Here is a 14805-nt window from a genome sequence, read left to right as displayed (position 1 = left end):
CCCTCAGCTCCCCGTCCCTCAGCTTTCTCCCTCAGCTCCCTCTCCCTCAGCTCCCTCTCCCTCAGCTCCCTCTCCCTCAGCTCCCTCTCCCTCAGCTCCCTCTCCCTCAGCTCCCCGTCCCTCGGCTCCCCGTCCCTCAGCTTTCTCCCTCAGCTCCCTCTCCCTCAGCTCCCTCTCCCTCAGCTCCCTCTCCCTCAGCTCCCTCTCCCTCAGCTCCCTCTCCCTCAGCTCCCCGTCCCTCAGCTCCCCGTCCCTCAGCTCCCCCTCCCTCAGCCCCCTTTCACTCAGCTCCCCCTCCCTCAGCCCCCTCTCCCTCAGCTCCCTTTCCCTCAGCTCCCCCTCCCTCAGCTCCCTCTCCCTCAGCTCCCTCTCCCTCAGCTCCCTCTCCCTCAGCTCCCCCTCCCTCAGCTCCCTCTCCCTCAGCTCCCCGTCCCTCAGCTCCCCCTCCCTCAGCCCCCTTTCCCTCAGCTCCCCCTCCCTCAGCCCCCTCTCCCTCAGCCCCCTCTCCCTCAGCTCCCTTTCCCTCAGCTCCCTCTCCCTCAGCTCCCCCTCCCTCAGCTCCCCCTCCCTCAGCTCCCTCTCCCTCAGCTCCCTTTCCCTCAGCTCCCCCTCCCTCAGCTCCCCCTCCCTCAGCTCCCCCTCCCTCAGCTCCCTCTCCCTCAGCTCCCTTTCCCTCAGCTCCCTCTCCCTCAGCTCCCTCTCCCTCAGCTCCCTCTCCCTCAGCTCCCTCTCCCTCAGCTCCCTCTCCCTCAGCTCCCCGTCCCTCAGCTCCCCGTCCCTCAGCTCCCCCTCCCTCAGCCCCCTTTCCCTCAGCTCCCCCTCCCTCAGCCCCCTCTCCCTCAGCCCCCTCTCCCTCAGCTCCCTTTCCCTCAGCTCCCTCTCCCTCAGCTCCCCCTCCCTCAGCTCCCCCTCCCTCAGCTCCCCCTCCCTCAGCTCCCTCTCCCTCAGCTCCCTCCCATTGGACATTACCAGACTGAGGCTCTGTCTCTGCCAAAGTGAGTCTGTAACATCCAAGCGGGGGCCTGAGGCCCACTCGGGGCTCACACCCAGACCCAGACAGACCCAGACCCAGACCGACCCAGACAGACCCAGTGCCAGACGGCGGACCCAGTCCCAGACAGACCCAATCGCAGACGGCAATGTCAATGAGTCTGCCTCACCTTGTAGGAGTGTTTGACCAGCCGCTCCTCCTGATGTCCGGCTCTGAAGATAACGTGTCGGGTGCATTCGATTCTGCTGGGGGAGAGGACATCCCGGGTCAGTGACCAGTTTGCAGAGACCATTCCTGACCAAGGCAGCCCTGAAGCAGAGCCCGGGTGGCAGGAGTGTGACACAGAATTAGGGCGGTACCCACAGCAGCTTGTCTGCACATTCTGGGACTGGCCGGCAACACACGAGAAAGAACAGTAACACTTAGCAACAACTACCACAACATGGGGCAGACTGGGACAAGCTGCCAGTATTCTTCCAGCAGACTGGTTTAGCACACAGGGCTATATCGCTGACTTTTAAAGCAGACCAAGGCAGGCCAGCAGCACGGTTCAATTCCCGTATCAGCCTCCCCGAACAGTGCCGGAATGTGGCGACTAGGGGCTTTTCACAGAAACATCATTGAAGCCTACTTGTGATAATAAGCGATTTTCATTTCATTTCATTTCAAGTTATGAGGAAAATAAATCAAGGCACTCAAAATCAAAAGCCGTGTCAGAAGACTTATTAAGGAGAAAGTAGCAGAAGGCAGAGTAGCAACACCTGAACAAGCTGCAGAGTAACCAGAGACACAGACTGCAGAGTAACCAGAGACACAGACTGCATAGTAACCAGAGACACAGACTGCAGAGTAACCAGACACACGGACTGCAGAGTAACCAGAGAGACAGACTGCAGAGTAACCAGAGAGACACAGGCTGCAGAGTAACCAGAGACACAGACTGCAGAGTAACCAGAGAGACAGATTGCAGAGTTACCAGAGACACAGACTGCAGAGTAACCAGACACACGGACTGCAGAGTAACCAGAGAGACAGACTGCAGAGTAACCAGAGACACAGACTGCAGAGTAACCAAACAGACAGACTGCAGAGTAACCAGAGACACAGACTGCAGAGTAACCAGAGACACAGACTGCAGAGTAACCAGAGAGACAGATTGCAGAGTAACCAGAGAGACACAGACTGCAGAGTAACCAGAGACACAGACTGCAGAGTAACCAGAGACACAGGCTGCAGAGTAACCAGAGAGACACAGACTGCAAAGTAACCAGAGAGACAGACTGCAGAGTAACCAGAGACACAGACTGCAGAGTAACCAGACAGACAGACTGCAGAGTAACCAGAGACACAGACTGCAGAGTAACCAGAGACACAGACTGCAGAGTAACCAGAGAGACAGATTGCAGAGTAACCAGAGACACAGACTGCAGAGTAACCAGAGAGACAGACTGCAGAGTAACCAGAGACACAGGCTGCAGAGTAACCAGAGAGACACAGACTGCAAAGTAACCAGAGACACAGACTGCAGAGTAACCAGAGACACAGACTGCAGAGTAACCAGAGACACAGACTGCAGAGTAACCAGAGACACAGACTGCAGAGTAACCAGAGACACAGACTGCAGAGTAACCAGAGAGACAGACAGCAGAGTAACCAGAGAGACACAGACTGCAGAGTAACCAGAGACACAGACTGCAGAGTAACCAGAGACACAGACTGCAGAGTAACCAGAGAGACACAGACTGCAGAGGAACCAGAGACACAGACTGCAGAGTAACCAGAGAGACACAGACTGCAGAGTAACCAGAGACAGACTGCAGGGTAACCAGAGAGACAGGCTGCAGAGTAACCAGAGACACAGACTGCAGAGTAACCAGAGAGACAGACTGCAGAGTAACCAGAGAGACAGACTGCAGAGTAACCAGAGACACAGACTGCAGAGTAACCAGAGAGACAGACTGCAGAGTAACCAGAGAGACAGACTGCAGAGTAACCAGAGAGACACAGACTGCAGAGTAACCAGAGACAGACTGCAGGGTAACCAGAGAGACAGGCTGCAGAGTAACCAGAGACACAGACTGCAGAGTAACCAGAGAGACAGACTGCAGAGTAACCAGAGAGACAGACTGCAGAGTAACCAGAGACACAGACTGCAGAGTAACCAGAGAGACAGACTGCAGAGTAACCAGAGAGACAGACTGCAGAGTAACCAGAGAGACAGACTGCAGAGTAACCAAAGAGACAGACTGCAGAGTAACCAGAGACACAGACTGCAGAGTAACCAGAGACACAGACTGCAGAGTAACCAGAGACACAGACTGCAGAGTAACCAGAGAGACACAGACTGCAGAGCAACCAGAGACACAGACTGCAGAGTAACCAGAGACACAGACTGCAGAGTAACCAGAGACACAGACTGCAGAGTAACCAGAGAGACAGACTGCAGAGAAACCCGAGAGACAGACTGCAGAGTAACCAGAGACACAGACTGCAGAGTAACCAGAGACACAGACTGCAGAGTAACCAGAGACACAGACTGCAGATTAACCAGAGAGACAGACTGCAGAGTAACCAGAGAGACAGACTGCAGAGTAACCAGAGAGACACAGACTGCAGAGTAACCAGAGAGACACAGACTGCAGAGTAACCAGAGACACGGACTACAGAGTAACCAGAGAGACAGACTGCAGAGTAACCAGAGACACAGACTGCAGAGTAACCAGAGAGACACAGACTGCAGTCTGTGGGTAGTGGGTGCCTGGAACTCGCTACCGGAGGAGGTAGTGGAAGCAGGGACGATCGGGACATTTAAGGGGCATCTTGACAAATACATGAATAGGATGGGAATAGAAGGATACGGACCCAGGAAGTGTAGAAGATTGTAGTTTAGTCGGGCAGCATGGTCGGCACGGGCTTGGAGGGCCGAAGGGCCTGTTCCTGTGCTGTACATTTTTTTGTTCTTTGTTCTTTGCAGAGTAACCAGAGAATCAAAGACTGCAGAGTAACCAGAGACACAGACTGCAGAGTACCCAGAGAGACACAGACTGCAGAGTAACCAGAGACACAGACTGCAGAGTACCCAGAGAGACACAGACTGCAGAGTAACCTGAGACACAGACTGCAGAGTACCCAGAGAGACACAGACTGCAGAGTAACCAGAGACACAGACTGCACAGTAACCAGAGAGACAGACTGCAGAGTAACCAGAGACACAGACTGCAGAGTAACCAGAGACACAGACTGCAGAGTAACCAGAGAGACAGACTGCAGAGTAACCAGAGACACAGACTGCAGAGTAACCAGAGACACAGACTGCAGAGTAACCAGAGACATAGACTGCAGAGTAACCAGAGACACGGACTGCAGAGTAACCAGAGACACAGACTGCAGAGTAACCAGAGCCACAGACTGCAGAATAACCAGAGAAACAGACTGCAGAGTAACCAGGGACACAGACAGCAGAGTAACCAGAGACACAGACTGCAGAGTAACCAGGGACACAGACTGCAGAGTAACCAGAGACACAGACTGCAGAGTAACCAGAGACACAGACTGCAGAGTAACCAGAGGCACAGACTGCAGAGTAACCAGAGAGACGGACTGCAGAGTAACCAGAGACATGGACTGCAGAGTAACCAGAGACACGGACTGCAGAGTAACCAGAGACACGGACTGCAGAGTAACCAGAGAGACACAGACTGCAGAGTAACCAGAGACACAGACTGCAGAGTAACCAGAGAGACAGACTGCAGAGTAACCAGAGACACAGACTGCAGAGTAACCAGAGACACGGACTGCAGAGTAACCAGAGACACGGACTGCAGAGTAACCAGAGAGACAGATTGCAGAGTAACCAGAGACACAGACTGCAGAGTAACCAGAGAGACAGACTGCAGAGTAACCAGAGACACAGACTGCAGAGTACCCAGAGAGACACAGACTGCAGAGTAACCAGGGACACGGACTGCAGAGTAACCAGAGAGACAGATTGCAGAGTAACCAGAGACACAGACTGCAGAGTAACCAGAGAGACAGACTGCAGAGTAACCAGAGACACAGACTGCAGAGTAACCAGAGAGACACAGACTGCAGAGTAACCAGGGACACGGACTGCAGAGTAACCAGAGAGACACAGCCTGCAGAGTAACCAGAGACACAGACTGCAGAGTAACCAGAGAGACAGACTGCAGAGTAACCAGAGACACGGACTGCAGAGTAACCAGAGACACAGACTGCAGAGTACCCAGAGAGACACAGACTGCAGAGTAACCAGGGACACGGACTGCAGAGTAACCAGAGAGACACAGCCTGCAGAGTAACCAGAGACACAGACTGCTGAGTAACCAGAGAGACAGAGACTGCAGAGTAACCAGAGACACAGACTGCAGAGTAACCAGAGACACAGACTGCAGAGTAACCAGAGAGACAGACTGCAGAGTAACCAGAGGCACAGACTGCAGAGTAACCAGAGACACAGACTGCAGAGTAACCAGAGACACAGACTGCAGAGTAACCAGAGACACAGACTGCAGAGTAACCAGAGAGAGACACAGACTGCAGAGTAACCAGAGAGACAGACTGCAGAGTATCCAGAGGGACACAGACTGCAGGGGGGGGGGGGGGGGGGGGGGGGGATTAATAAGTTGAAGCCAGCAGAAGCAAGATGGTCCGAATGGCCCTTTGTCTGCTGTGTGGGTCTGTGGAAGCGGATATAATACTGATCGGGGTGAATGGCCCTGAATCTCTGTATTCGGAGGGCGAAGAATCGCAGAACCAGCGGGGTCTGGGGACTGGATGAATTCTCTGATTGGGGAGCTGGATTGGGAATGTTGTTGAGATGTGGAGCAGAGGGATTAAATACCAGGAATTGGGCACAGGGAGAGGAGGAAATGTCCGGCAAGAATTGGGCTGGATTCTCCAGGCCCCGATGCCGAAATCACGTTCCGTGACAGGGTGGGCAATCCCTTTTTCCTCGTGAAATCGGGACCCCGCTGGTTCTGCGATTCTTCGCCCTCCAATTATCCACCAGCTCAGGCCATTGGCTGAGGCCCGCCTCCCTATTCTCCGCCCCCAACCAGCCGAATTTCTCACAGCGTATTTCTAATGTGGTTCTGCCATTGGGGAAACTCGCGAGACGTCAGCGGACTCAATCTCAGCCTGGGGAGGGCCGATCAGGTGGCAGGGGGGCCTCATTCGGGAATGGCGGCTATGTGTGTGGGCAGTCCAGGTCGGGCAAGCGGCCAAATCGGGGGCAGTTTTTCAGCGGTCCAGGTCCGGGGGTTCCCCCAGGGCCGGATCCCCCGCCGAGTCCGCTATGGAGCTGGAGCCTGCCACTGTGCGCACTGTGCCACTTATCCGTGACAGAGAAGTGTGGGGGGGCCGTATCTGCGGAGCTGCGAGCTCCAAGACAGCTGCCTGCTGGCCTCCAGCAACACGGTCAGCCTGTGGCCTCTTGGCGCCGTTTTACTGGCCCCACGGACGGGATTCTCCCGGACTTGGCGGGGCGGCCCGTACCAGGGGCAAGAGTGGCGCGAACCACTCCGGCATCATGCCGACAGGAAGTAGCGGAATCCTCTGCACACCCAGGGGCTAGTCTGGTGGTGGTGGGGTTGGCACTGCGCCAACCGGCGCCGAAGAGCTGCTGCGGCCGGTGCGAGGTGGCGCTTGCGCAGAACGTCGGTGTGTTTCCTGTGCACGCGCGCCAGCCATGGCGGAGCTTTACCCCCACGGCAAAGGCCCGCACGCAGATTAACGCCGCCCCCCCCGGCGAGTCTCCCTCCCCCCCCCCACCCCGGCGGGGGGTCGGAGAATCCAACCCAAGGTTCTCCACACCCCCCCCCACCCCACCCCCACCACAGGCATCATCATCACTCACCCTGTGGCAGCAACATTGACTGCGTAGCGAAGGAGAGTGCTGCGTGTAAAAGAACTCTCGTTTGTGATTCGCAGAGAGTTCTCGCTGCAAAAAGAGAGTGAAAGAGGCAATGTTACTCAGTCCTTTCCTCACCCAAACCCCTCGCATCACCATCTGTACACCTTGAATTGACAGATTGAAGATGTTGGAATGCACATTAAGGAAGGTTTACTCTGTATCTAACCCCGTGCTGTACCTGTCCTGGGAGTGTTTGATGGGGACAGTGTAGAGGGAGCTTTACTCTGTATCTAACCCCGTGCTGTACCTGTCCTGGGAGTGTTTGATGGGGACAGTGTAGAGGGAGCTTTACTCTGTATCTAACCCCGTGCTGTACCTGTCCTGGGAGTGTTTGATGGGGACAGTGTAGAGGGAGCGTTACTCTGTATCTAACCCCGTGCTGTACCTGTCCTGGGAGTGTTTGATGGGGACAGTGTAGAGGGAGCGTTACTCTGTATCTAACCCCGTGCTGTACCTGTGCTGGGAGTGTTTGATGGGGACAGTGTAGAGGGAGCTTTACTCTGTATCTAACCCCGTGCTGTACCTGTCCTGGGAGTGTTTGATGGGGACAGTGTAGAGGGAGCGTTACTCTGTATCTAACCCCGTGCTGTACCTGTCCTGGGAGTGTTTGATGGGGACAGTGTAGAGGGAGCTTTACTCTGTATCTAACCCCGTGCTGTACCTGTCCTGAGAGTGTTTGATGGGGACAGTGTAGAGGGAGCTTTACTCTGTATCTAACCCCGTGCTGTACCTGTCCTGAGAGTGTTTGATGGGGACAGTGTAGAGGGAGCTTTACTCTGTATCTAACCCCGTGCTGTACCTGTCCTGGGAGTGTTTGATGGGGACAGTGTAGAGGGAGCGTTACTCTGTATCTAACCCCGTGCTGTACCTGTCCTGGGAGTGTTTGATGGGGACAGTGTAGAGGGAGCTTTACTCTGTATCCAACCATGTGCTGTACCTGTCCTGGGAGTGTTTGATGGAGACAGTGTAGAGGGAGCTTTACTCTGTATCTAACCCCGTGCTGTACCTGTCTTGGGAGTGTTTGATGGAGACAGTGTAGAGGGAGCTTTACTCTGTATCTAACCCAATGCTGTACCTGTCCTGGGAGTGTTTGATGGGGACAGTGGAGAGAGAGCTTTACTCTGTATCTAACCCCGTGCTGTACCTGTCCTGGGAGTGTTTGATGGGGACAGTGTAGAGGGAGCGTTACTCTGTATCTAACCCCGTGCTGTACCTGTCCTGGGAGTGTTTGATGGGGACAGTGTAGAGGGAGCTTTACTCTGTATCTAAACCCGTGCTGTAACTGTCCTGGGAGTGTTTGATGGGGACAGTGTAGAGGGAGCTTTACTCTGTATCTAACCCCGTGCTGTACCTGTCCTGGGAGTGTTTGATGGGGACAGGGTAGAGGGAGCTTTACTCTGTGTCTCCGTTTTTTACCTGTCCTGGGAGTGTTTGATGGGGACAGTGTAGAACATAGAACATAGAACATAGAACGATACAGCGCAGTACAGGCCCTTCGGCCCACGATGTTGCACCGATACAAACGCCATCTAACCTACACTATGCCATTATCATCCATATGTTTATCCAATAAACTTTTAAACGCCCTCAATGTTGGCGAGTTCACTACTGTTGCAGGTAGGGCATTCCACGGCCTCACTACTCCTTGCGTAAAGAACCTACCTCTGACCTCTGTCCTATATCTATTGCCCCTCAGTTTAAAGCTATGTCCCCTCGTGCCAGCCATTTCCATCCGCGGGAGAAGGCTCTCACTGTCCACCCTATCTAACCCCCTGATCATTTTGTATGCCTCTATTCAGTCTCCTCTTAACCTTCTTCTCTCTAACGAAAACAACCTCAAGTCCATCAGCCTTTCCTCATAAGATTTTCCCTCCATACCAGGCAACATCCTGGTAAATCTCCTCTGCACCCGCTCCAAAGCTTCCACGTCCTTCCTATAATGCGGTGACCAGAACTGTACGCAATACTCCAAATGCGGCCGTACCAGAGTTTTGTACAGCTGCAACATGACCTCCTGACTCTGGAACTCAATCCCTCTACCAATAAAGGCCAACACTCCATAGGCCTTCTTCACAATTCTATCAACCTGGGTGGCAACTTTCAGGGATCTATGTACATGGACACCTAGATCCCTCTGCTCATCCACACTTCCAAGAACTTTACCATTAGCCAAATATTCCGCATTCCTGCTGTTCCTTCCAAAGTGAATCACCTCACACTTCTCTACATTAAACTCCATTTGCCACCTCTCAGCCCAGCTCTGCAGCTTATCTATATCCCTCTGTAACCTACTACATCCTTCCACACTGTCGACAACACCACCGACTTTAGTGTCGTCTGCAAATTTACTCACCCACCCTTCTGCGCCCTCCTCTAGGTCGTTGATAAAAATGACAAACAGCAACGGCCCCAGAACAGATCATTGTGGTACTCCACTTGTAACTAAACTCCATTCTGAACATTTCCCATCAACCACCACCTTCTTTCAGCTAGCCAATTTCTGATCCACATCTCTAAATCACCCTCAATCCCCAGCCTCCGTATTTTCTGCAATAGCCTACCGTGGGGAACCTTATCAAACGCTTTACTGAAACCCATATACACCACATCAACTGCTCTACCCTCGTCTACCTGTTCAGTCACCTTCTCAAAGAACTCGATAAGGTTTGTGAGGCATGACCTACCCTTCACAAAGCCATGCTGACTATCCCTATCATATTATTCCTATCTAGATGATTATAAATCTTGCCTCTTATAATCCCCTCCAAGACTTTACCCACAACAGACGTGAGGCTCACCGGTCTATAGTTGCCGGGGTTGTCTCTACTCCCCTTTTTGTACAAAGGGACCACATTTGCTATCCTCTAGTCCTCTGGAACTATTCCTGTAGCCAATGATGACATAAAAATCAAAGCCAAAGGCCCAGCAATCTCTTCCCTGGCTTCCCAGAGAATCCTAGGATAAATCCCATCAGGCCCCAGGGACTTATCTATTTTCAGCCTGTCCAGAATTGCCAACACCTCTTCCCTACGTACCTCAATGCCATCTATTCTAATAGCCTGGGTCTCAGCATTCTCCTCTACAACATTATCTTTTTCCTGAGTGAATACTGACGAAAAATATTCATTTAGTATCTCGCCTATCTCTTCAGACTCCACACACAACTTCCCATCCCTGTCCTTGACTGGTCCTACTCTTACCCTAGTCATTCGCTTATTCCTGACATACCTACAGAAAGCTTTTGGGTTTTCCTTGATCCTTCCTGCCAAATACTTCTCATGTCCCCTCCTTGCTCGTCTTAACTCTCTCTTTAGATGTTTCCTCGCTACCTTGTAACTATCCATCGCCCCAACTGAAACTTCACACCTCATCTTCACATAGGCCTCCTTCTTCCTCTTAACAAGAGATTCCACTTCTTTGGTAAACCATGGTTCCCTCGCTCGACACCTTCCTCCCTGCCTGACCGGTACATACTTATCAAGAGCACGCAGTAGCTGTTCCTTGAACAAGCTCCACTTATCCAGTGTGCCCAACACTTGCAGCCTACTTCTCCAACCTATCCCCCCCACATCACGTCTAATGACATCATAATTGCCATTCCCCCAGCTATAACTCTTACCCTGCGGTGTATACTTATCCCTTTCCATCCTTAACGTAAACGTCACCGAATTGTGGTCACTGTCCCCAAAGTGCTCTCCTACCTCCAAATCCAACACCTGGCCTGGTTCATTACCCAAAACCAAATCCAAAGTGGCCTCGCCTCTTATTGGCCTGTCAACATATTGTGCCAGGAAATATCCTGCACACATTGTACAAACAACGACCCATCTATTGTACTCGAACTATATCTTTTCCAGTCAATATTTGGAAAGTTAAAGTCTCCCATAATAACTACCCTGTTACTTTCGCTCATATCCAGAATCATCTTCGCCATCCTTTCCTCTACATCCCTAGAACTATTTGGAGGCCTATAGAAAACTCCCAACAGGGTGACCTCTCCTTTCCTGTTTCTAACCTCAGCCCATACTACCTCGGAAGAAGAGTCCCCATCTAGCATCCTCTCCGCCACCGTAATACTGCTCTTGACTAGCAACGCCACACCTCCCCCTCTTTTGCCTCCTTCTTTGAGCTTACTAAAACACCTAAACCCCGGAACCCGCAACATCCATTCCTGTCCCTGCTCTATCCATGTCTCCGAAAAAGCCACAACATCGAAGTCCCAGGTACCAATCCATGCTGCCAGTTCCCCTACCTTATTTTGTATACTCCTGGCATTGAAGTAGACACACTTCAAACCACCTACCTAAACACTGGCCCCCGCCTGCGAAGTCAAATCTGTGCTCCTGACCTCTATACTCTCATTCTCCCGTACCCTAAAACTACAATCCAGGTTCCCATGCCCCTGCTGCATTAGTTTAAACCCCCCCCAAAGAGCACTAACAAATCTCCCCCCCCCCAGGAATTTGTGCCCCTCAGGTTCAGATGTCGACCATCCTGTCTGAAGAGGTCCCACCTTCCCCAGAAAGAGCCCCAGTTATCCAGAAATCTGAATCCCTCACGCCTGCACCATCCCTGTAGCCACGTGTTTAATTGCTCTCTCTCTCTATTCCTCATCTCATTATCACGTGGCACGGGCAACAACCCAGAGATAACAACTCTGTTTGTTCTCATTCTGAGCTTCCATCCTAGCTCCCTGAAAGCCTGCCTGACATCCTTGTCCCCTTTCCTACCTATGTTGTTAGTGCCAATGTGGACCACGACTTGGGGCTGCTCCCCCTCCCCCTTAAGGACCCGGAAAACACGATCCGAGACATCACGTACTCTTGCACCTGGGAGGCAACATACCAAACATGAGTCTTTCTCGCTCCCACAAAATCTCCTATCTGTGCCCATGACTATCGAGTCCCCAATTACTAATGCTCTGCTCCTCTCCCCCTTCCCTTCTGAGCAACAGGGACAGACTCCGTGCCAGAGGCCCGTACCCCATGGCTTACCCCTGGTAAGTCCCCCCCCCCCACAAGTATCCAAAGCGGTATACTTGTTACTCAGGGGAACGACCGCAGAGGTTCCCTGCACGGACTGCTTCTTCCCAGTCCCTCTTACAGTTACCCATCTATCTCCAATCTTTGGTGTAACTAATTCCCTGAAGCTGCTATCTATGACCCCCTCTGCCTCCCGAATGATCCGAAGTTCATCCAACTCCAGCTCCAGTTCCTTACCTCGGTCTTGGAGGAGCTGGAGGGAGAGTAGAGGGAGCTTTACTCTGTATCTAACCCCGTGCTGTACCTGTCCTGGGGACAGTTTCTGGGTAATATACCTGGTCGCAGGCAATTGTGAAATTTGCTGACGTTTCTTGTATCCCCGATGCAGTGATGTCGAAAACTGTGTTGAAGATTACCTGTGGAGAGAGATGTGACAATATCTGTATAACTGGTGTCCATCTCATGGAGCAGAGTTTCAATCCAGGATTGAGGCACTGGAGTAAATAAATAATAGCCCAGAGATAGATCAGTCCACAGAGGGGCTGACACGGGAGTGAGGGAGAGAGCCACAGGGTGGAGAAGAAGACCGAGGGTAGGGGAGGATAGAAGAGGCAGAGGAAGGGAGGTGTGATTGCAAAGGAAATTGACAGGCATTTCTGTGGCAGCAAATGAGGATAGTGTGTTGCCTCCCTGGTGCTAGGGTCAAGGATGTCTCGGAGCGGCTGCAGGACATTCTGGAGGGGGAGGGTGAACAGCCAGTAGTCGTGGTCACATCGGTACAAACGGCATCGGTAAAAAAAAAGGGATGAGGTCCTAAAAGCCAAATCTCGAGAGTTAGGAAGAAAGTTCAGAAGTCGGACTTTTAAAGTAGTGATCTGAGGATTAGCACCAGTGCCCCATGCTAGTTCGAGTAGAAATAGCAGGATCTATTGAATAGTTATGTAGCTGAAGAGATCCTGTGAGGTGGGGGGGTTTCAGAGTCCTGGGGCATTGGGAGTGTTCTGGGAAAGGTGGGACCTGAATGAATTGGTTTGGTTACATCTGGGCAGGACTGGGACTGTTGTCGTGGGGAAGTATTTGCTAGAGTGTTGGGGATGGTTTAAACAAAAATGTCAGTGGTCTGACTTTGTTCACATCGGGTCACAATTATATCAATCGCTTGGCACGACAGTTCACATCACTCACCTGACTCCACACTCAATGAGGCAGCATTTAGAAATACACTGTGGCCAGGACAGGTACAGCACGGGGTCAGATACAGAGTAGAGCTCCCTCTACACTGTCCCCATCAAACACTCCCAGGACAGGTACAGCACGGGGTTAGATACAGAGTAAAGCTCCCTCTACACTGTCCCCGTCAAACACTCCCAGGACAGGTACGGCACGGGGTTAGATACAGAGTAAAGCTCCCTCTACACTGTCCCCATCAAACACTTCCAGGACAGGTACAGCACGGGGTTAGATACAGAGTAAATCTCCCTCTACACTGTTCCTATCAAACACTCCCAGGACAGGTACAGTGTGGGGTTAGATACAGAGTAAAGCTCCCACTACACTGTCCCCATTAAACACTCCCAGGACAGGTACAGCACGGCGTTAGATACAGAGTAATGCTCCCTCTACTTTGATCCAGCAGAGGACAGTAGAGCGGAGCTTCTGATTGGCTGTTGCGGGGAAAATTTGCATACGTCCAGTGTGGCCTCTCTAACTTGAAGGTGTACCTGTGCAAGAGACCCTAGGTGTTCAAGTGAAGACAAGCATCCAGCAGAGGACAGTAGAGCAGAGCTGCTGATTGGCTGTTGCGGGAAAAATCTGCATACGTCCGGTGCGGTCACTCTAAATTGAAGGTGGTTTGTGGAGGAGCTGTTGTCAAGTGACACTTAAACCTGAAACATTCTTCAGTGTTTCACTCCCTACCCCCTCCTCTAACCAAAAAAAAAACGCTGTAAAGATCAAGAGGAAGGTTCGAGGGCAGGTAGAAGTGGAAAGAAGTCGAACCGTGACATCACAGCCTGCAGGTAAGGGATTGGCTGGTGACTGGTAAGATGTTTTTCTTTTATTTTCCCTCGGGTGTTATCGTGCGGGGCGTAGAAGTTGCTGAGTGATTGCTTGCTGAGAAGGGGAGTGAATAACAGGTAAGCTCTTTCTTTCTTTTTCTTTTTTTATCTAGAGGGGGTGACAGGGAAGGCAGTGCAATGTTCCTCCTGCAGAATGTTTGAGGTGAGGGATGCCGTCAGTGTCCCTGCTGATTTCATCTGTGGGAATTGCACCCATCTCCAGCTCCTCAGAAACCGCGATAGGCAACTGGAGCTGGAGCTGGATGAACTTCGGATCATTCGGGAGGCAGAGGTGGGGATAGATAGAAGCTTCAGGGATGTAGTTACTCCGAAGAATAAAGACAGATGGGTGACGGTGCGAGGGGCTGGGAGGAAGCAATCAGTACAGGGATCCCCTGTGGTCGTTCCCCTTAGTAACAAGTATACCGCTTTGGATACTGTTGGGAGGGGGACTTACCAGGGGTAAGCCATGGGGTACAGGTCTCTGCCACAGAGTCTGTCCCTGTTGCTCAGAAGTGCAGGGGGGAGAGGAGTAGAGCATCAGTCATTGGAGACTCCATAGTTAGGGGGACATATAGGAGGTTCTGTGGGAACGAGAGAGACTCGCGGTTGGTGTGTTGCCTCCCAGGTGACAGGGTCCGTGATGTCTCGGATCGTGTTTTCGGGATCGTTAAGGGGGAGGGGGGGCGGGGCAGCCCCAAGTCGTGGTCCACATAGGTACCAACGACATAGGTAGGAAAAGGGATAGGGATGTAAGGCAGGAATTCAGGGAGCTAGGGTGGAAACTTAGATCTCGGACAAACAGAGTTATTATCTCTGGGTTGTTACCCGTGCCACGTGCTA

The 14805-nt window shown here is 52.2% G+C and overlaps 1 protein-coding gene across 1 annotated transcript in view; it reads right to left on the bottom strand.

The window, feature by feature from the left end:
• The window catches only part of LOC140402258 (integrin alpha-M-like), a 177241-nt gene that overhangs the window by 124780 nt on the left and 37656 nt on the right, over positions 1–14805 (bottom strand). Inside the window, exons 6-9 of the mRNA XM_072489889.1 lie at positions 12241–12321; positions 7017–7027; positions 6867–6950; positions 1161–1233 (exon numbers count right to left, since the gene is read on the bottom strand). Of these exons, the coding sequence (XP_072345990.1) occupies positions 1161–1233; positions 6867–6950; positions 7017–7027; positions 12241–12321 (249 nt within the window). The remainder of the gene's footprint in view (positions 1–1160; positions 1234–6866; positions 6951–7016; positions 7028–12240; positions 12322–14805) is intronic.

The sequence above is a fragment of the Scyliorhinus torazame genome, chromosome 25 (assembly GCF_047496885.1).
Source record: "Scyliorhinus torazame isolate Kashiwa2021f chromosome 25, sScyTor2.1, whole genome shotgun sequence".
Classification (NCBI taxonomy): Eukaryota; Metazoa; Chordata; class Chondrichthyes; order Carcharhiniformes; family Scyliorhinidae; genus Scyliorhinus; species Scyliorhinus torazame.
Note: the sequence above shows the minus strand (reverse complement) of the source record. Positions and strands in the feature narration are given on the sequence as shown.